Source organism: Gigantopelta aegis, chromosome 6 (assembly GCF_016097555.1).
Source record: "Gigantopelta aegis isolate Gae_Host chromosome 6, Gae_host_genome, whole genome shotgun sequence".
Classification (NCBI taxonomy): Eukaryota; Metazoa; Mollusca; class Gastropoda; order Neomphalida; family Peltospiridae; genus Gigantopelta; species Gigantopelta aegis.
The window spans coordinates 28,038,943-28,061,962 of NC_054704.1; the positions used below are offsets into that span (position 1 = coordinate 28,038,943).

At 35.8% G+C, this 23,020-nt stretch overlaps 1 protein-coding gene across 1 annotated transcript; it reads right to left on the reverse strand.

Annotated features, from left to right (window-relative positions):
• Positions 1 to 13: 13 nt before the first annotated feature.
• LOC121374933 (2'-5'-oligoadenylate synthase 2-like) lies at positions 14 to 22,118 on the reverse strand. Its single transcript, XM_041502073.1, has 6 exons — positions 21,773 to 22,118; positions 13,341 to 13,783; positions 11,381 to 11,656; positions 9,927 to 10,075; positions 6,636 to 6,829; positions 14 to 4,256 (listed from the first exon to the last, which is right to left on the reverse strand). The coding sequence occupies exons 3-6, from the start codon at positions 11,598 to 11,600 to the stop codon at positions 4,145 to 4,147; spliced, it is 675 nt and encodes a 224-aa protein (XP_041358007.1). The 5' UTR covers positions 11,601 to 11,656; positions 13,341 to 13,783; positions 21,773 to 22,118; the 3' UTR covers positions 14 to 4,144.
• Between the last annotated feature and the right edge of the window lie 902 nt (positions 22,119 to 23,020).

Genomic DNA, 23,020 nt, shown 5'->3' on the forward strand with positions numbered 1-23,020 from the left:
CCAGAACATTTGTTAATCAGCATTTATTATTAGGTCTCAATGATACAAGAAATACTAAGAAAGATAATTTAAAAAAATATCTAAACTTTTTAATTAACGACCACACCAATTGTATTTTTAAAATTTAAAAAATACAAAAAAAGACACAAAAAAAGACACCAAAAAACAACAACCCATGAGTGAAGTATTATATTATTATAATGTAACAAACTATGAGGCAAAAATGTGTTACATTAACACCTGGTCCAAAATTAATAACATCAATGACAATGAGAAGTGTCTACGTTCTTAAACGTTTGTTACTGGAAATGCCAAGGTTCGTAAACAATTTGGAAGGCACAATTTTAGCATTTTTAATCACTTTTTACGGTAAAATTACGGTTTTGTATTCACCGTATTCAAATTGGTAACACTTGGTCTCATATATTTTCGTCAGTCTAAGTAAAGGGCCTGCTACACGATACGATAGAATCGGACCGAGTTACTCGTACGAGTCACTGGCACCGAGTCAATCGGACATGTTGCCACACGGTACTTGTCAATCGTATGAAACGTGACGTCATTGAAAAAATATCTTTCCTGTAATCATGGTAAACAATATTGTGTATTGTTAAGAAGGCGGCTGTCGTAAGTCTCTGTATTTATATCAATGACTGGACACACCCAACAAAGAGTTGTGCCACTGATACTACTCTATGCGCTGTTGGGTCTGTACCGACGACAGGCGAACAGAGTTTTCCGCCATTACACTCAGAACGTCAACGTTATCTGCGCCACGATCTGATTGGTCAACGTCCCCAAACGTCCGATTCAATCGTATGAAAATAGAACAAGTTCTAAACTTCGACTCGTACGAGTGACTCGGGCCGATTCAATCATCTGACATGCCACACGTTACGATATGCTTGTTGGCGTTGCAATCCGAGTGACTCGTACGAGTCACTCGTATCGTGTAGCAGGGCCTTAACAATGTATCTAGCAATTTTCGATATTTGTGGTACAATGACGTTGACTATTCACTAAGACCAGCTTACACATTTTGGAATTGCGCGAAAATAAACTTGAAGAAGGTAAATTTTAAAATGTAGCACTGGAAATATGCAATTCGAACACTTGTCAAGATGATTTTCCCAAATTCAAGCACTTTTCGTGGATTTGACAAATTTAAGTGTTTTTCATTATGACCACTCAAATTAGATAAATTATCTAGTTTTAATCACTGACTTCAAGTAATGGAAACCGAAACTTCACTCTCATCCTATGCCATGAACATGTTGGTATTATTGCAAAACAATTATTCTAACAATACATGATAAACATTTAATTAGTGACTAAAATCTGTACCTGGTTATTAAAAAACACATGTATCTAATTATTAATAAAATGTGCACCTAATTAAGATCATTTAGTGTGCATATTTTAATATTTATTGTAACAAAGACCATAAACCCATATAGAATATAGAATTTTGGGACCAGTTGTTCAAACATTTAGCCAGATGTTTGGGCAAAATAGCTAAAAGGTATAATATTTAAAAATTATTATTATAATTATTTTTAAAATTATTATTATTATTATTATTATTATTTATTAATTTATATTTTCTTTTTAATTTATTATTACTAGTATTATTACATTTTACATTTCCAAAAAGTATCCAAAATAAATATTTATGGAAGCCCATGATCAGATCAACCATTCTTTGAACAACTGGGCCCTGGTGCTGGTAACATTATTTTCAAGTACAATAGCAAATATATGATGATTTATTTATTTATTAAAGTGTCAAATAACAATATACATATTATACAAAACAAACATAAATTATATTGCCACCAAGTCTAAATAGACTTATTGGACACCTAAAACATTTTATTACATGAAACTAAAAATAGTGTTACAATATAAAACTGTAGAGAAAACAAAATAGCAATATATATGTGTGTGTGTGTGTGTGTGTGTGTGTGTGTGTGTGTGTGTGTGATATTAATACTACTAGTAATCCATTACTTATAATATTGTAACTGCTACTACTACTAATATATTAACATACTACTTTAATGGAAAACGATATAAATTTAAAATTATAAAAAGGAAATGTTATATGTCTAAAATCCTCTTACAATATTTAAAGCATTTAAAACATTTTTTTTAAATTTACAGATTAACAAAACGATTACAAATACGCTATGACACTAATTAATTATAATTTAAAAATGAAACAAATAAATAAATATGTATTTAGTTAAGAAGGCTTTTACGCCTTTGGAACATATTAAATACTATAATGTCAGTATCTACATCTACACAAATGAATCAGCTTAATGTACATCAATTGCTTCTTATCTCAACGTTAATGATTTTGTAATACAGATACCCAAACGTTTTAAAACATTTGTATTTCCTATTGACATCAAGTTAGTAAATATTAAACGATCTAGTAATACAATACTTTCTAGGAATAAGAAGAGTTTTTAATGTGTCATACAGTGTTATAATAAAATGGAATTAAGTTTTTACTTTTTTTCTTTAATTTATAAATTGAACTGAATACATTTATTATAGTAAGCATCATTATATGCTACATAAACAGTTTAATATTTATATTACATTATACAACAGGGTCCAGTTGTTCAAAACACTTTTAAGCTAACCTTTGGTCAGTGTAATATTTTTCTTATAAACTTTTAAAAAATAATTACATAATACAGTTAGGATTTGTTTGTATCTGGTTACTTTTGGTTGTTCTAAATCAATATTTAACATATATATTTTAACAATTGTGATTTGTTTAAATTTAGTATTTTGTTTTCAAAACGTTTTGTTAACCACTGGTCAAGCTAATTAATGTTTGACCAACTGGACCCTGGATACTAAGTTTGGCTGACAACACAAAACTGTGTACTAACGTAACATGCAAAAGGAATAAATACTTAAAGTAAACAATATTATAATTATGCATTAACTAACCTATATGTGGTCATCGGAGCCACGTTGCACAAAGAGGGCCCGGGCCATGTTCTCGTCATTTTCATAAGACCTCTCAACAGGCCCATGAGAACCATATTTACTCTTTGAACAGCCTTAAACGTGATTTTGTAGCAACTATAGAAGAAATTACCATGTTTTGGGTGACATATACAGCTGTTTTAAAGGTCATAATTCAAACAAGTAAATACTGTGGTTTTCAAGAAGAGATGCACACCCCACCCCAATTTACGGGGGTTATCTCAGTTATAACATAATGGGGTTATTAAAAATGGCCTACTTTTATAAGACACCAGTTTTAAAATGATGGGTTGTTTAATATGGCCAAAACTGAAACTTATAGCATCTATAATTGTATACACTTTAAGGGTAACATGCCTCCGGACCACTATTATGCAGATTGCTTTTAACAATATTATTTTTATATATTTCTGCACAGCCCTCCACCTCCTAGTTTAGTTATATTTATTCTACTATGCCTGCTAAACACCAGTATATATCATATTATATATTGTAATAAATATAATACTCAAAAGCACGTCTACGAAATACGTCGCCCGACAAGTGTACAACATGCAAAAGGAGACACTCCTTAGCATTGTCAGACCACACTCGTCCGTCCAAATGTAAATCATTAACATATCCAAGGTCCAGACACGTCCACTCTAGACACAGCCTAAGACTTCTCCAGCGACTGAGTATCGGGCAGAAGGAGAGGGGGTAAATTTGAAGTTGGCCAAATACGCAACATAAATTTAGTGATGTACAATATACTTTATTCATTTTCATTTCAATTTATTTTCGTGCTTAGATCCAATTAAGGTTCAAGCACGCTGTTCTGGGCACACACCTCAGCTATCTGGGCTGTCTGTCCAGGACAGTGGGTTAGTTGTTAGTGGTTATATTGAATTACTTAAAAGCTCATCACTGGCAAAAGAAGTGGAGACCAAACAACACATTTGACTACTAGTACTCTGCCAAAAGATTTTCAGGTACATTTGAGCATTTTGACTGGTTGCCAGTGTATCGGACAGTGTACAAACAAAATTACTTTCTATCCCAACCTCCTCTCAAAACACCTGTTAAAACATTTTTTAAAAAGCCACATAATATTTTGAAGGGTGGTATAAAAAGATTCGGGGAGTCTTGGCTCGGGTTACATTCGTCTGTGAAGGCTCGTTGCGTTTTGTATTATGACACCAACATCCATCCCAGATGGCGCCAGGTTCTGGAAAGGATTCAGAGGATCCAGCATTACAGGACGTCTCCTATAAAATGAACAATAATGTGTGTTGTAACGTAGTAATAATGTATTACTACTCAAAAGAATTTAAGGGTCAGACGATATTTTCGACATTATTTTCTGAATGTCAATTATATTAGCTAGACCATAATGTAACGCATGGTATTGTTCCATTTTGACGAAAGTGGGTCTAAGCAACCCATAAATGAATTAAAATCCACTGTCATTGACACTGTCGACTAGTTCTAATGGCGAAAACATGCTTACATTTGCACGTAAATTAGGGCGAAAGCGAAAGGTCTGCTAAGTGCCCATAACTTGCTTTATCACAAAGCGCTTCATTTGCACGCTTTGCATGTGTATTCCATGTTCCCAATTCTGAATTTCCGTATAATTGGAGCTTGCGTTCGTGTATGGTGCACACTCCAAATTCGACGATGGTACGACGTCAACTGACTATCGAAGATCGAGGAAGGGCTATTGCTTGGCTTCAGGATGGCAATACGCAAAGAAATGTTGCTCTGAGACTTGGTGTCAGTCAGAGTGTCGTTGGCCGACTGTGGCAACGGTACCAAGCAACGAATTCTGTTCGAAATCGTCCACGTTCGGGAAGACCCCGAAGCACTACAAATAGAGAGGACCGCTACATCACCAATATGGCTCTACGTCAACGCACAACCACTGCACGCCGATTACGTGACAATCTGCGGACTGCGACTGGAACTCGAGTGTCTGACCAAACCATACGCAATCGTCTGAGAGCCAATAATCTACGCTGCCGTCGCCAGGCTGTTCGACCACCACTCCTACCACGTCACAGAACGGCCAGACGTCACTGGTGCACACTTCATCTGCGGTGGCAACGTGTTCAATGGGGTCGAGTGATGTTCACTGATGAGTCCAGGTTTAGTCTCCAGTTCAACGACGGTCGGGTTCGTGTCTACAGACGTCCTGGGGAGCGCTTCGCTGACGTTAACATTAGACAACGTCACCGGTTCGGCGGTGGCAGCGTCATGGTGTGGGGCGGCATCTCTATCCACCACAGGACCCCCCTCTTTGTGGTGGATGGCAATCTGAATGGAATCCGCTATCTGAATGAGATTATCCGGCCGTTGGTTCTCCCAGGCCTTCAGCAGATTGGCGGCGGGGCAGTTCTGCAGAATGACAATGCCAGACCCCACCGCGCCAGGGTGGTAACGGACTTTCTCAGACAACAAGGTATCGCCAGGATGGATTGGCCAGCATATTCGCCTGACTTGGCCCCAATAGAGTACGCCTGGGACGAATTAGGCAGGAGAGTTCGGGATAACCATGCCCCTCCGGCCAACCTTCATGATCTGGGTCAACTTCTTATGGCAGAGTGGCAGGCCATTCCCCAAGAGTTCTTCAGACGTCTGATCAACAGCATGAGGCAACGATGTGTCGAGTGTATTCGCGCCAGGGGTGGATTCACACACTATTAAACGAATGTTCTAATGTGTAAAATCCATGTTTGACAACCTTCAACTTTGACAGCATGTCATGTGACTTTCTTGTATACAGTGACGTTTATTTGTGGATTTTTGTAAATATGGAACAATAAATTAAATTTTTGGTGTAGTTTACATCATCAATCTAATACACTCTGAAACTTATTTGGTTATAAATTTTTGACCCTTAAATTCTTTTGAGTAGTATAGATCAATACACTTCTTTAATATTATCAAGACTGTGAAATATAAATTTATCCAAGAGTTATGTAAACATGTTCAGACATTCTGGAATACTATTGTTAAGAGGATATCCTTAAAAACTAAAATTAGACCCCAAGTAAATGCACAAACAATTCTAAAAAAAAAAAGATCATATGAATTTGCTACTGTTAATTGCCAAAAAAATACACGTATCAAAATGCAAAAACCAACAACTAACGTTAACTGAATTCAATTTTTTTTATATTTCCACAATGAATAACAGTAATCGGTTTTGAAGAAATGTGCAAAATATATAGAATTGATTTATACTCATAATATTGATATAGAATTTATTTACAGATTTATAATAGTAATACGTATTCACATCATTTATAACACATTAGCTATTTTATTCTTATATCTGGATGACAAAACTGTTAATGTTATCCGCGATCAAGACCGTATGTCTGCACAATACAGAGTCGAATGAGCATTTGCAAAATAGTGGTTGATTCCACGAATCTCCGTCTAGTGCCTCGTCTATATGAGGATAGCCATTCCCAAAGAAATCCGTCACTGAACAATACAGTGCTTCGTATTACTCATCTAATTTTTTTATTATTGCTTTTCAACTACCGTATGTTTAGTGACTACTTCGAGTTACAAGCCCCTGACACGTATATGGCTTAGAGCGTCTGGATACTGCAGCTTTATATTTAGTGTATACTTACGGCACGGTTGTGTATTTCTCAGCATTATACAGCTCCGGCCATACTATTTTCATACTGCGCATGTTTTTCAGGCTGCAAATGACATCTTTGAACCTTTCCTCCATGGAGATGAATTGGGGTTTATCCCATTCGTTTCCCCACAAATGTCGAACTAACAGCTCATAGAAATATGACTTGCCGGGAAGATTTTCCGTCTGAAATTATACAAGATGTTCAGTAAACCTCTGTTAGAAATAGCTTTGTACTGTGATAAAGTTACTGCTACTATGATTTTTCTTGCTTAAATGACTGAACTTAGCTTTCATTTGACGTTATTACAGAACTGTTCACAAAATGGGAAGGCGAAGTTGGAGTTATTATTTTATTTTTTGTGGGTCTGTTACATTATTTTCTTTACGCATACTTGGTTTAAATACAGAAATGTATTTCGTTGGTGGTGGGTATGCAAAATAGAATTCCTCCCTCCTCCTTTTGGAACAGCCTTACTGCCTTAGCACTACGATGCCAGCATGTTTTCAAGGCATTCAAAGCCAATTTGTGGGAATAGGTAGTTTGTATATTCCCATAAGAAATCTATATTGTTTGTATATTCCCACAAGAAATGTGATAGATGTCCGATTTGCTCCAATATAGATTTTTTACTTAATTTGGGGATGCTGAATCCAAAAATTATATTATGAGAATCTGAGAAATTATGTTTTATGGTTCAAAATGGCCGAAAGTGCTTTAATAAAAGGTGTGTAACTGGTATTCCAACAATCTTTAATGGATTTTTATTGCATTAACATATGTTTGTATACATTTAATTTATACAAATCTATGTTGAAAATCTTATTGTCAAAATGGTCAAAAGCAAGATGTCTAAAAACAAAATGGCGGTCATTTGTGATAAAATTAATAAAATCAGACATCCAGCTCTTATGAAGAGCATTATTTGCTGCCATAAATGTGCGAAAGTACCAAAGCATACCAACGAAATAAAATGAGTTCAACATATATGTGTGGTATGATCCAAGATGGCCGCCAAATCAAGTATTTGCACTGGGGAGAAAGTATCGTTCAAAACGTAGTCTTTTTAATACTACATTACTGTATATTTGATTTGTTACATCAAATGTGACTCTAGGAGTCATTTAACATATATTAAGCTTTACTTGAAGGGTTATTTGACAAAATGAACAAAGTGAAATCCAGCTGCTTTAACACAAACCAGAAGCAAAATCAGATGGCTTTGAAATGGTAACCAAAGGCGAAATCAGTTAATAATTTGTTTTAGTGGCGAGTATTCATGCACTTTGAAATTATCCACATTTACAATTTTCGATTCATGGTAGCCTTGCATTCATAGGTTATTCATCAGGAAGAGACCACCCGCTGCTGAAGGTGATACAAGATTATAGAATGGGCGATTATTATTTTACAAGTGACCATTAAAAATAACGTTTGTTGCTTTTACTATACTTTATTAAAATATGCGTGTGATAGCGTGAATAAATCGAACCGTGGACCAGACGCAAATAAATCGTCCCATACCTAGTTAGTGGGAGGATTGACAAAGAACAGGTCTGTTAAGGAGGGTCAGATAAAACATGATGTATAAGTCAAACTGTTTTTGGTCACTGGTCCTCTTGAATATCCAACATATTTATTACATATCTATTCAACCTTACTGTAATGATAAAGACATTTCAAACAGTGTGATAAATATATACATGTGCGATCTGGACCGGAACTTTTAAATGGGGAATTCTATTTTTGTTTTTACTGGCGTTGGCGCCTTTTTGTTACTTATTATCCACATAGTTCAATATATTCTGGAAAATATAACCAGTATGACCCACGTGTGTCATAATGATTTCACGTGCACAACGAATGACGTAATTTTGTGAAGCGACGCCATAACTTAATGCGCTTCACAGTCTTAGATGTGTAAACGCTTATTGAAATGACGTCGTTTCGTCGTCACTTTTTGGTTACGTTTAAAACGTTTTAACATGTTCTTAGTTTGTTATTCATAAAAAAAAAAACAATCAGAACTACACACAAACCCGTATAATAATCTCTATGTACGTCATATATAATGTACAAATTACGTCACGTAGTATTTGAAACATTACACAAGATTGCCGCAGAGTATGATTCTTAACGTTAAGTAAATCTATGAAAGGAGTGTTGATCATAAATCTAAGTATAGTTATGACATTGTTTTCGCTTCCTATTTATTACACGCAGTTTTGTTTTTTTGCAACAACATACCACTCGACTGCTACGCAGTCTCGTGTTGTACATTCTTGTGCAAAATAAACTCGTGCAATTAATAGGAAGCGAAAACAAGTTCTGTATATTTATCACGTTGTTATAATTAAGTAAAAGCATTAAGTCATAGTGCGATTTTGGTTGTTGTTTTTAAATACATGCACGTAGTTCCTGCAAAACACTATTGCTATTTTACACCAGACGTACTCGTGTATTGCTATATTTTATTGTAAATGTTAATTGATAGTTTGGTCGCCGACCTCATGCGGAACTGAAATGACTTTTACTTTTAGGTCTAAACGTAAACAGAATTGCGTTGAACGAACGCCCTCTAAATATGAACTTAACTGTCACGCTTTAAACCCACATATGCAAATGTACTTTACCCGAGTCGATGGATACGTATGTACCTTGTTTTTGTTATTACATTACTAGGATAAGACACCACAGTATACGACATCGGCTATGTCAAAACAAAACATTGTTATTGTGTCCAAGGTACAATAAACCTCTTTTAACATCATGCACACTATATACAGGACAGGAATCCATTACCTACTTTATACGGTTCCCACGGTATCAAATATGGCACATATTACATGCAAACCTAACACACACACACACACACACACACATACAGAGAGAGAGAGAGAGAGAGAGAGAGAGAGAGAGAGAGAGAGAGAGAGAGAGAGAGAGAGAGAGAGAGAGAGAGAGAGAGACAGACAGACAGACAGACAGACAGACAGACAGACAGAGAGAGAGAGAGAGAGAGAGAATCACACACCACGCACAAACTAAAACACCTTTTTTTCTCCTATAAAACAGTTAAGATTCAAACCGAGTTTATCAAAAAATATATATATATAGTTTACCTTTTCCAAGTGTTTGTCATATTTGCAAACACCTTTTGTCCTACCGTATTCAGTTAAAAACATAGCAAGAAATGTTTTTTCATATTATGGCTTATAATGTAAATAAAAACTTTTGTGTATGCTGTTTAATATCAAGTCAGATCAAAATAGAATTTGTGCAAACCTGTTTCCAGTATTTTACAAGTCGAATCAATTCCTTTACTTGATTTGGCAACTCCCTTGCAAATTCCGTTTGCTTCTTTGAAAAAGATACGGAAAAGAATTCCCTTTCCTCAGAAGTCAGTGACTTCATGTCCTTATAAATGGTGTGTGCTAAAATATAAATGTGCAAAAAAATATCATTAACAAATCAAGTTTTTGTCCGTCGTGTCATAATTTTCATTGATGAGTTAAAATTATTTCATTCGGGACATAACTCGAATATTATCCTCTGCATTAATAAGTATTTACTTTGATAACGTTTGTTTCTAATGCAGTGTCTTTTAATATTACGTTACGAAATATAATTATTCGTGCTCGTATATACAATTAAAAATAACTCAGACAATATAAGAATACATCCAAGACACATTTACAGCATAAATACATATATATACACATGTGACAGCTAGACTATGTTTGTTGCTTGTTAAACTTTTTGACACAATAAAACCCACCTCCCGACTGAAAATTTAGCAAAACTTGTACATTGAGGCTTGACTGGTTATCTGTTTTGTTTCAATAAAATATATTTTTGGACAATGTGTTCCCCGGTTAATCGTCTAATTATGTGGTTATAATAAATAGCTTACCCGTAATAACTGAGTATTATTTAATATATATTTCATTTTGCGTAACCCGTTGTGGCTATGTGCATCATATACTAAATATAAATCTAATGCGCAAAAGAAAAATCGGTTACATAAAACTAGACTAACGCGAGCAATGTATCAATGAAACGTTCCTGTAATTTTCATATATACATATATACATACATTTGCGGGCGACTCGGTGCCACAGGTTCGAATCCCAGCAACGGCATGGGACAATGTGTGAGGCCAGAAAGGATTGCATTATACCCTGCACCAGTGCGTTAATATCTATGTATGTAACAGTCAACCTCGACATACATACAATATATAGATATTCATACATCAACACATACTAGCCAGTGCCAGGTCTGCCCACTGTTTCATGCACGTAAGCGGAATCGATCGCGTAGATTGTAGGCCCCATACACATGGTTGAGTTAAAGAGCATCCTTTTTATGGATGCCTCGATAGCTCAGAACGCATCGTGGTTAGTCTGCAATTTGCGGGCGATTCGGTGACACAGGTTCGAGTTCCAGCAACGGCATGGGACACTTTGTGAGGCAAGAATGGATTTAATTATCCCCTGCGATTACAAGGCATACTCAAACATTGTAATCGATTTCGATTGCGATTACATGAAAACATGTAATCGATTACAATCGATTACGATTACTGATTACGATTACCCCATCTCTGATGTACACACACACACACACACACACACACACACATGCACGCACAAACACACACATAAACAAAGACACACACGCACACACATCCACACGATGACACACACGTACATGGATACTGCATTGAGCTAAACTACCTTTTTCTGAAAGATCTATTGCCGGTAACAGATCCACGTTGATTGGCCGATCATACTCTTTTAGTTTCACTTGAAACTGTACAGCGTGATGCGTTATATGGATAACTTTAACGTCGTCTGCCCAATTCAAGTCTTTCTTCAAGTGTTGTGCGAGGTTCTGTAGGACACCATCCAAACGGTTTTGAAATTCGTCCATGGTGACGTAGTCATTTATATACATGACCAAGTCAACATCTGAATAACCTGACACATTTATTTTTTTCCTTGCGATCCACCCTAGAAAAAAAGTAAGAACCGTGGTTTAATAATGGTAAAAGTTAAAGTTTATTTCGTTTAACGAAAGTTTCAGATAATGATGCGTCATATCGCGAAATAGTCCCAGAATCAAAGTTGAAGTTAAAATTTGTTTTCTATAACGACACCAGCAGGTTTCATGGTACCAAAGAAGAGAGTTCCTTGTCATAGTTCGAGGTCTACCGTCAAATATTTACGGAGTGAAAACAGCGGTGGGTGTGATTGGTAGTAATATGTGACATTAATTATTTGTGCAAATATTATTATCCACTGACAATCAATAAATACACTTTTATTTGTTATACAGTTGTTATGCAGTATAATTATACCAGAGGTTGAAACTAATACGGGGTACCCCCAAAAAATGGAACTGCAATTTTCAGCAAAAATGACGGTTGCTAATAAAAACATTAATTACATCTATTGAATGGTATGTGACCCCTCATTACTTGAAGGTAGATTAGATGGTAAGGTGCAACACTTTTTATTGGTGTATTTCCCAAGTGTGTTGATACGCTGCCTATGTCACTTTTATCAAGAAACGTTAACATTATCGGCAATAGCAATTGATTTGGTCTATTAGAACCAGCACATTGATTATTTAGTGGGGAAGATAACACACACAAAAAATAGCACTTTTGGTTAAAAGCATGAAACTTTGCACATACATGCCTTGAACAATTACAAACATTTTCAGATATGGATCCAAGTCAGCAGCGCCACTGGTGGCCAGGAAGGATCTACAATTGGCTTCTTAGTGAGGAAAACCGCAACATTTTTCCATTAGTAGCAAGGGATCTTTTATATGCACCATCCCATAGACAAGATAGCACATACCACGGCATTTATAGTCCAATGGGACCACAGACGGGGATCGATCCAAAACCGACCGCGCATTAAGCGAGCGCTTTACCACTGGGCTACGTCCTGCCCCGAAAAATGGATAATTACAGTGGTTAATTTAAGTTTAATTCCTATCTGTGATAAATTTCCTCTAAATATAGTAGTCAATAACCTTATCAATTATATTTCCTATTCATCTTCCTCCGAGAAATTTGTGCTTATGTTTTAAGGAGAAAAACAAATTGTGTGAATACATTTCAGTGCACCAGGGGGCGGAATTTAGTTCCTGGATGCATGTAAAAGATCCCTTGCTGCATTGTTTTTTTCAGTTTTTTTTTTTTTATCTAAAATAAAATCTTGGGGATGGCTCGGTCTAAAATATTACTTCAAATGTTTTGTCTAAAATAGTACTTTGCTTAAAATATAACAATTCATAATTATTATAGGGACCATACCGAGTTTGCTGTTATTGTAAAATATTTCTTATCTGGCCGTTCTAATGCTTGTAGTAGCCAAACATTTAGTTTACTTCCTAATATGTATTTTTTTCGTACGTATGAAATTATTGGGAGGTAAAATCTCGTCTCGGCTTTTAGAAACCTTCATGCGACCAAAAACACCCTGTATATACAAACATTGATATTGTAAACAAGGATATGTATGGGACATATAAATTTAGTCGGTCGGAAACGCGTTATAACAGCAGCAAACTCAGAACAGGCCCTTTAAAAAAATGCGTATATGGTCGTCGCCATTCCAGTAGAAGTTGATTCATAAAAATGTCTCGTTATAGGTACTATTTTAATACTCTGTGTGTACTTACAACAAACAATTCTCGAACACTGAATGAAATATTGTTCTGAACGAACTTCGTCAGGTAATTCACGAGTTCTTTACTTTTTGTCTTGTACTCTTCATCTGGATAAACCTTCCTCTTCATAAAGTCATCAAGATTTTCTCCTCTTCGACTTCCTTTCAGAACACCGTAATGCCAAGACTCTGGGACTGTTCCGATTGTACCACACGTGCTCATGTGATGTTTCTTGTCCACACGATGCTGACTTACAGCTATTTCAAGAAAAAACAATTTTGGGGCACTCTTTGCAGGGATATACCCCATGAACACTTTGCATATGTTTGCGCACAACTTTTTTTTCTATATTTAAAAACCGCGAATCACACTTTGAACAGACTCCAGTTTTAAATGATTGATCGTACTCCATATGCTCTTTCTTTGCTGCGTCCATTGTTGCAAATAATGGTAACCTACAAATAAAAAGCGTTGTTTATACTTCTTTCCTAAATATGGACCCGATTTGTTTTACTACTACTAAGTTCATATACACCTACATGCTACAGCATTTTTACACACACACACACACACACACACACACACACACACACATATATGTATGTATATATATACACACACACACACACACACGTGTATTGTTTTTTTTATGTATAACTTCTCTACCTAGATGGAGCCATTCCTAGAATAATGCCCTTTAAAATTATAATTTTCAAGTGCTCCTATGTATCGTTTTTATGTACACACCGTAGGAACGGTGTACGGCAGGAATTAATTGCACACGACTTTTTTGTTCAGGTAAGCTCCATTTTTTTCGTTATCACCGTAACATTTTTGTAAATATCTTAAAATATAAGAAATTAATGTATTAGAAATGTTACGCTATAAAAAAAAAGATATAAGATGATACTGTGTGCGAAGTTTAGCGACTTAATGTTAAAAAATAAGCTTATGGTAGTACAATACCAAATAACTTCCGGCTGGGTCAAAGTTCGAGGTGCACCGAACTTTTGATAGAGAAGTGAACACCACAAGTCCTGTGATTGGTTATAAATGTGAGTGTGTTGGTTGTAAAAAATAATAGTTTCATCTGGGTAAAATAAATGTGCAATTTTATTTCATCTAGTACCAATGTGTCAAGTAGCCTTGTGCTTGAAACATGTATGGGGTACCTGTAAAAAAAAGTACTCAAATTTTGTGCGAAACTACGGTAGTCATAGACGCTACCCGTTATCTCAGAAACGAGCAGCTTGACCCCCATTTTTTTCTGATTCACTTTAAGTGTAAGGGGTGGTAGTATTTATATCCGTGGCGTTTATGTCGGTTGATACGTTGAAGGTAGAAGTTTTAGCCGTATATGTTACTATGGTCGTCTGTGGGATTTGATTTGGTAGTGTACACCCTTATCTTTGAGCGAAACGTTCGCTAAAATCATGATTATTTTTTATTTGTTCAGTAATGTTAGATAAATACAACAACATATGAATACGTATGCTTAATTTGACATACAGGATATACAATATAGTCTATTTAGATTAAGCATGCAAACATTTGTACTCTTACCACCAATATTAACTGAAACATTGCATTTATAAAATGGGCTGTTCAAAACTCCAGTGTACGACGCGCACACCATGTCGGTTTTGACTATTATCCTGTTCAATTATTTAGACCCAAAGTTTTTTGCAAATGTTACGTTTATTTCCTATTCGATATTTGTTTTCTTTGCATTTACATGAAAACAAACCCAAACCCCGACAGGTTTTATATACAAATCATCATATAAAATGCACGAAGTTGACTTAATTCCACTTTTTAAAAATCTCTGTGTCTTTTGAATGCACGTTATTTCTCCTATAAATAACTAAGGTCATTTGCATATCAAAACATTGGGATCTGAGGCTACGTGAAGGCCATTATAGCTTGTTTCACTAAATCAAGGTTATTATTGTTTTGCAGTGTGTAACAGCATTGTCTAATCTTTCCGTTAAACATAGATGTAAACAACAGAACATGTAACCCTTTCTTGTAGGTGCATTATATTTAATAAATTTAGCTAATGTATTATGTATTTTTATTTTATTATATCAATTATATATTAGCATACCATACCTAACCTAACACAACTGAGGTGTAGCACAGTAATAAACACAAATCACCTCGCACACCGCAGGAATGTGCTTTCCAAATTTATAAATAAATTTAATGCAGGGCCGGACCCAGAAGACCGGGGGGGGGGGGGATAAAATGTCAAAGGCCACCAACATCAAATAATAATAAAAATGTTATTTAATTTGCCTCTAAATTGGGAACTCATACGTATATATATATATAGTATTTAGGGTGGTGCTAGGGGCTGGGGTTTGGGGGTTGGGTGTTACATTTGTAATGCGAAAAACCAAAGGGCTATTGTTCGGACTAGTATGGGTTCAACCACTTTTTCATCCCGCAGACACAGCCCTGAATGTTCAAAATACGATAGCATTGCTTGGTCAATAACATCATTATTTCGATCTATGACTGCACGTGCTATTGTAGCAATGTGTAAACCACGTAAAATACAAGTTAGGTAGGGTATTATTTTTAAGATGAATATCAGCGTGGTAGACCTAGGTATGCTTCTTATCGAATTGTCGATCGAGTTGCCGCTGCACTTAAAGTTTCGGTTTCAACAGTAAAAAGAACTGTGAAAAATCTAAGCTCTACGAATCCAAGCACAGAAATCACTGTTAAAAAACGCGACCGAAAACTCATCGATTTATTTGATAAAGATGTTATTAGACGACGAGTATACAGATTTTATAGAGAGGGCGAATTACCTACATTACATAAGATTAACGTGGCTTTAAGGGAGGAATGTGGAATCAACATATCCATATCAACTTTACGAAGAACACTCCATGACCTCGATTTTAAATACCAACATATGTCTACAACCGGAAAAGTGATTTTTGAGGACGCCAATATATTAGACAGGAGACTGTCCTATCTCCATGAAATATCCAGTTTACGAGAACAGGGGTATTTAATAGTGTATCATGAGATGAGACAACATCCCACCACTGGGTGAATGTCAACCATGTCACCACACAGCATCCCACCACTGGACAGATATCCACCCGGGCACAAGTACCGCCAATCACCTGCCGAAATCAGACGCTGCTGATCGAGTTCCTAAACTCTGTTCGGTGACTGGGAAGGGAAAAAGACTTATTATTTGTCATGCTGGCTGTGATAAATATGGATTGATAGATGGCTGTGAATTGATCTTTGAGTCTAAAAAACCAGACGGAGACTATCATGGTGAGATGAATCATGAAAATTTCATCAAATGGTTTGAAGAACAACTTATGCCTTCTCTACCAGAACCTTCTGTTATCGTCATGGATAACGCAAGCTACCACAACAAATTAACTGAGATTACACGATGTCCTGCACTAAACGCTAAAAAGGAAGAAATTCAGTCGTGGCTACGAAACAAAAATATACCTTTTGAGAGTAACATGACAAATCCAGTTCTTTATGAACTTGTGAAATGTAACAAATGTGCAAAGCAATTTGTTACTGATGATATTGCTGAACGCCATGGGCACTTGTGTCTAAGACTGCCGCCAAGACATTCTGAACTCAATCCGATAGAACTGATCTGGAGTCAAGTCAAAGGGCACATAGCTCGTCATAATGATGGTAAAATGACCACGGTGCGGAGAGAACTTGCACATGCATTGAACTCTGTCACACCTACACACTTCTCTGACGCAGTTAAACATGTAATAAAGATCGAAGAAGATTTTAGAAAACAAAATAGTTTTATAAGAAATAAAATCCCCCCTGTGATAGACCCCCTTAACGAAGATAGTGATGAAGAAATGAGTTCGTCGACTGATTAAGTTATTTCTCCATACCCATCAGGAGTATTACTTTAATGTATGCATGAACTCTTTAACACCAAAAACTATTTATTTCCATATCATTCACTATCAAACAACCTAACAACCTATAAACTAATCGACTAGAAATGCATATAGACAAAACGGTTAAGGAGCATTATGACAGTGAGGAAGAAACTCACTACCGCCACATGGGCCACTGTTTCCGATAAGCAATTTTGATAAGCAATAAGGGACGTTTTATATGCACCATCCCATAGACAGGATAGCACATACCACAGCCTTTATACATCAGTTGTGGTGCACAGGCTGGAACTAGACACAACCCAATGGGTCCACCATGTGGGATCGATCAGTCGACCTACCATGAGCGAACGCTTTACCTCTGAGCTACGTCCCGCTCCATATACAAAAGAAGCCTTAAGTGGGGTTGGGGTTGTGCAGAGGGTCACACCTCCACCAATCGCATGCATACCATATTCTTCTCTCTCTCTCCCTATAACCATATAACCATAGATTAAAATATGTTGAGTGCGTCGTTACATAAATGACGTCTCTCTCTCTCTCTCTCTCTCTCTCTCTCTCTCTCTCTCTCTCTCTCTCTCTCTCTCTCTCTCTCTCTCTCTCCCTTCAGCGCGCGCGCTTGTGTATTCCACAATATAATTATAATATTTGATACATATTTTTTCTTCAAACTGAGGTTTTGTCACTTGAACTCCCCACCTGAATCCGCGCCTGCTTCATGTTTACAGATATTTTTTTAAATATAGGTCATACTACGATTTGTGCGGATAGGACGATAGAACCGAACATTAGTTTGAAACGCACTATAGAATGATGCTTTTGATATGCAAATGACCTTAGTTATTTATAGGCGAAATAACGTGCATTCAAAAGACACAGAGATTTTTAAAAAGTGGAATTAAGTCAACTTCGTGCATTTTATATGATGATTTGTATATAAAACCTGTCGGGTTTTGGGTTTGTTTTCATGTAAATGCAAAGAAAACAAATATCGAATAGAAATAAACGTAACATTTGCAAAAAACTTTGGGTCTAAATAATTGAACAGGATAATAGTACGATTTCAATACGACGTGCACCCATCAATTAAAAACACATATACCGTCTAATGCATAGTTTTAACACACTGTTTTTAATATTTCTTTCAGAGTACCATTATCATGGAACCATATGGTTCTAAATATTATAATTAGGCAAATGCAAGCTTCAGTCACGTAATAAAACACTGTTCAGGCAATAATCCATATTCAAAATTATCAATATTAAAGTGAAACCTTTATGAGGTTTCAAAGAAGTTGAAGTATGTAAAAAAAACCTATAACTGTATCCCTGAGTGAGGATCGAAGCAGAGGGCAAATGTATTTCAGCTGCTACGGTCATGACTGCCAAACAATTCAGCATTTTTCAGCAAACTGATTCTCTGTTAAGGAGACGTCAAATGACACGAGTACTATGTACGAGAATAGCTATGAAATAACCGATTACATAGCAACCAATGAAATCGTAATGTTTGTCTTGTCAGTCGGTTATACTCATGAATATTCTCATACGAGACACTCGTATTGTGTAGCGTCGCCTCTAGAGACGAATATCCTACCCCGTATTAGATTAGGCATAGATTTTGAGCAAACTTAAAAATAAAACAATATAAATGGTTTATTTAATATAGTTTAATGCAAAAATAAGTAAGTTCAAAATAAAAATATGCCTGACAATATTTTCTTCTGAAAACTGTGGTTACCTTCTAGGTGAACAAAGATGTACTGATTGTGGACGCATGTAAAACAACAACATAGTAAAACATTTTCTTCTGTAACAACTGATATTCAGTAAAAATGACATGGAAAACAGTATGGCATCACTCTGTGCACTTAAAAACAAATATCTACGTTTTCTATTAAATATAAAAACATGTGAACATGATGGCTTGATACCCCAACAATGAAATATAATAACAGACCCACTGTAAAATACAGCAAAACCAAATACAGAGCAACTTAATCACTTCACCAAGCATCTTGCATATCTGTTTATTCAAGGAAGAACGGTATTTATACAGTGCTCCACATTCACATAATTAAACTAGAGTGCGTGTATGCTTTTCACATGATCCTTAAGATATCTTTTTGTAGCGAAACGATTTACATTTTTCGTAATGTCCCACAAATAATAATTGTGAACACTTAATGACGTTTATGCTATTCATAACATGAATAAAATAAATATGAAAATGTCTGGGTTTGTACGCACGCACGCACGCACGCACACACGCGCGCGCGCACACACACACACACACACACACACACACACACACACACACACACTTCAACAGTCACATGTATATACATGTAGTACCTGTATTTTAATTTGGATAGAAATGTAGTTATAAAAGAAAAATAATTCATAAAAAGAACGCGATCTACCGAGCAAGCCAAAAGGTTACGGGGTGCGATTGGCACACTTTGAAAATTGACAATTGGATGCACGTCGTATACACGGGCTGGTGCGCGTCTTTCGAAACGGATTGTGCAATTAATACTAAACAGAAAGTTTAGATATTTTACATGAAGATTCAATAATCGTCTACGTAAAAGGTTATGTATTCAATTCTAGATGTTATAATGGTATAACTGCCATACCTAGACCGGGCTGTCCCTAGAACAGTGCCGTTTAATGTTTTAATTTACAAGTGCTTACAAGTGCCCCTTTGTATTGGGTTGGCGGTTTTTGTTTATGTTTTTTGTGGGGGGTTTTGTAGGTTATATCTGCCCTACCTAGACAGATCTGTCCCTGGAATAGTGCCCTTTAAAAAAAGTTATCAAAGTCAAATTACAATGAAATATATGATAGTCATACTTATATACGAAAAAAAGTTGATTCTATGGCTTTTTCCTGGGTCCCACTCCCCGTTCTCCCGCCCCCGGTCAACGCTAAAATTCACCCATTTAGTCATTCAGATTTAAGAGTAACGAATTTGAACTCTTCTAAATAATACTTTTTGGGTTATAAAACTCTAAAAGAGGAAGTGATCACTGTCTGAAAATGGGTAATTTTGCTATCAAGATGTCAAGGGGAAAAACCACAATCTTGGGTTATAATAATATGCAAAATAGTGCTCAAAATAGTTTTGAAATTATTGTTTAAAAATGGTTAATTTTGCAATTCAGATGCCAAGAAAAGGCGTTTAAAACCATCCAGTTTTTAAAATTTCCACGGGGGAGCATGCCCCGGACCCCCCTACACATATCGTGCCATGCTTAACAACGACCCTGATCATTAGCCCACCTCACTTCAACAAACTGCTCCGACGAGCCTCAAAACTGATATAAAAATCTTTATTAATGTTCGTACACTGATATATATACACAAACACATTCATATTAACTGCAAACATTTGGTGCATTTTCTGTGGGTCCAAAATGGCGGACATTTGTTTATGTTTTAATTAAGTACTAATAGTCAGGTAACTTATCCATCTGATGAGGTTAACCATCCAAAAATGACCGATTTTAACAAAACCTGTTGGGTCAGCATACATATTATTTCAATATGAGCTATTGTGAATAGACATTTTTATCTTCAATGTTTAAACATCTGCAGTTGAGGTCAACTGTACAAGCATATTAAAATGTTGGGAATATCAGTCACTGGTTTTTTTTTCCAACTGGACCATATACATAATATAATGTATATTTATTATCAGGTGTGGATCCGTGATTTTTTTAGGGACGGTTGCAAGGTTTTAAAAGGGCAGCTACAGTACACTCAGTGTAGATGCAATGTAGAAAAAGAGCACCCAACAAGGTCAAAATTACAGTAACTGGCATTACATAATAAACTTCTGCAAAAACATCCAGCTGACCAAGATATTACATAACCCCACTAATTTTATTATTTTTAAATTGTACATGCATTTATCTGTTAAACACTAAACAGTGGATTTTCCAGGCATTTTAAAATGGGGGGGGGGGGGGGGGGTACACTCTTAAAACGCTTCCCTTGGATCCGTGGTTGATTATTATATATGTATCATGCTATATAATGTCAAATTATATTGATTTAATTAATTTAGAAAACTTATTAAAAGGGATATACTGGAACTGAATCCATGTACCATATAGGGGGCCTATACTTTAGGCAAGCGAATGGTCCTTTTTTGGCGTTGAAAAACACATTCGGGACTATTTAGTGGAAATATTTATAGGGTAAATGCTAATAAAGGTATTAAAACCCAAAATAAGGCTTAAATTGAAAAACATTCCACTGTGTCTTCTATCAGGTGTTGCTAAACACAGTTATTTCCCCTTAATGAAAAATTTCCATTTTAGGGTGGTTAGAGGCAATTAATTGTTTTTGTTGTTGTTGAAAATAGGTCTTTAAAATGTATTCATTTAGTACAGCAAAATATCTTATCATTCTTGTCATAATAGTGTCCGCGGTCCCTAATTAAAGCGTAGCTTGCCGATAAGCTGGTAAACAGATAATATGCTCACTGAAACTGGTCCACCCATCATCCCTGATAATACTCACCACTTCAGAAAGACTGCACAACTGCGAGGAAATAAAAGAAGATTGTTTTAAGCCAATTACTAGTAGAAAGGTACTCTTCCTTGAGTAATAAATGTAAAATGTTGGCTTATTCTGCGAATCGGTCTTTATATAACCATGATAAGTAACCACAATCAATTCGTTGAAATGGAGTCACATGACGCGAAATTGCTAAAATTAGCCTTCTGGTTATTTCCTAGTTTTGGTATATTTATAAATACTCCTACGTTAAGGTTCCAATTTACCAAATCAATTGCTATTGCCGATAATGTCAACGTTTTCTAATAAAACGTATATAATCAGCGTGCCGTATCAACAGACCCAGGCAGTAAAGCAATAAAAAGTGTGACACCTCACATTTACTCTACATACAAGAATATGGGGAATCACTTGCCCTTTAAAAAATAATTATTAATGTGTTTGATACAAATCACAGTTCCAACACTATTTATTTGTTGGCAATGGATAAGTATTATTATGTTAAAAGTACGGTAAAACTTAAATAGGTATACTGAGAGAAAGAAATATGGGAACACTTGGTATTTTAGACCAAAATATCAGTCACCATTAACTTCGTAATGTCTGAATAGAGTACAAAGATGTAATATGGGATTCATTGTCATTCATGTGAGATTCAAGGTCAGTAATGAGGTTAGCTTCCAGACTGTATAAATGAGGTTTGTGGTCGCAGTCATTCTTTTAAGTTTGTGTTGGTGCGATCCCTTATTTCTTTCTACCAGTATATTAAAGGTGAAATTAACAATGTGTAGGATATATTCTGGTGAGCACCACAGTAAATGCATAGTCCTTATAATTCAAATCTTTCTTATATTCATATAATTCTACCAGATTTTTAAATCAGAAATGTATAGGTTAGGGCAATCTGATTATAACAGCTATTTTAGCTGATGAATGATGCTGAAACTTCAACGGATGTCCAACACCATCCGTGCTATCCGTCACTGATATTTAGTACCAGAAAACCAGAATCAGTACAGGTCCCAGTTTAGCTACGTTTAAAAACAAATATTGGATATTAGCAGCGTATCAATACACACAGACAGTACACCAATAAAAAAAAGTGTGACGCCTCACATTTAATCTACCTGCGCAAAAATAGGGATTCACTTGCCATTTAAGCGATTTTATTAATGGTTTTTTATTAGCATCCCACATTTTTTTCCGAAAATCGCAGTTGCATTTTTGGAGGGTACCGTACATTAGTTTAAA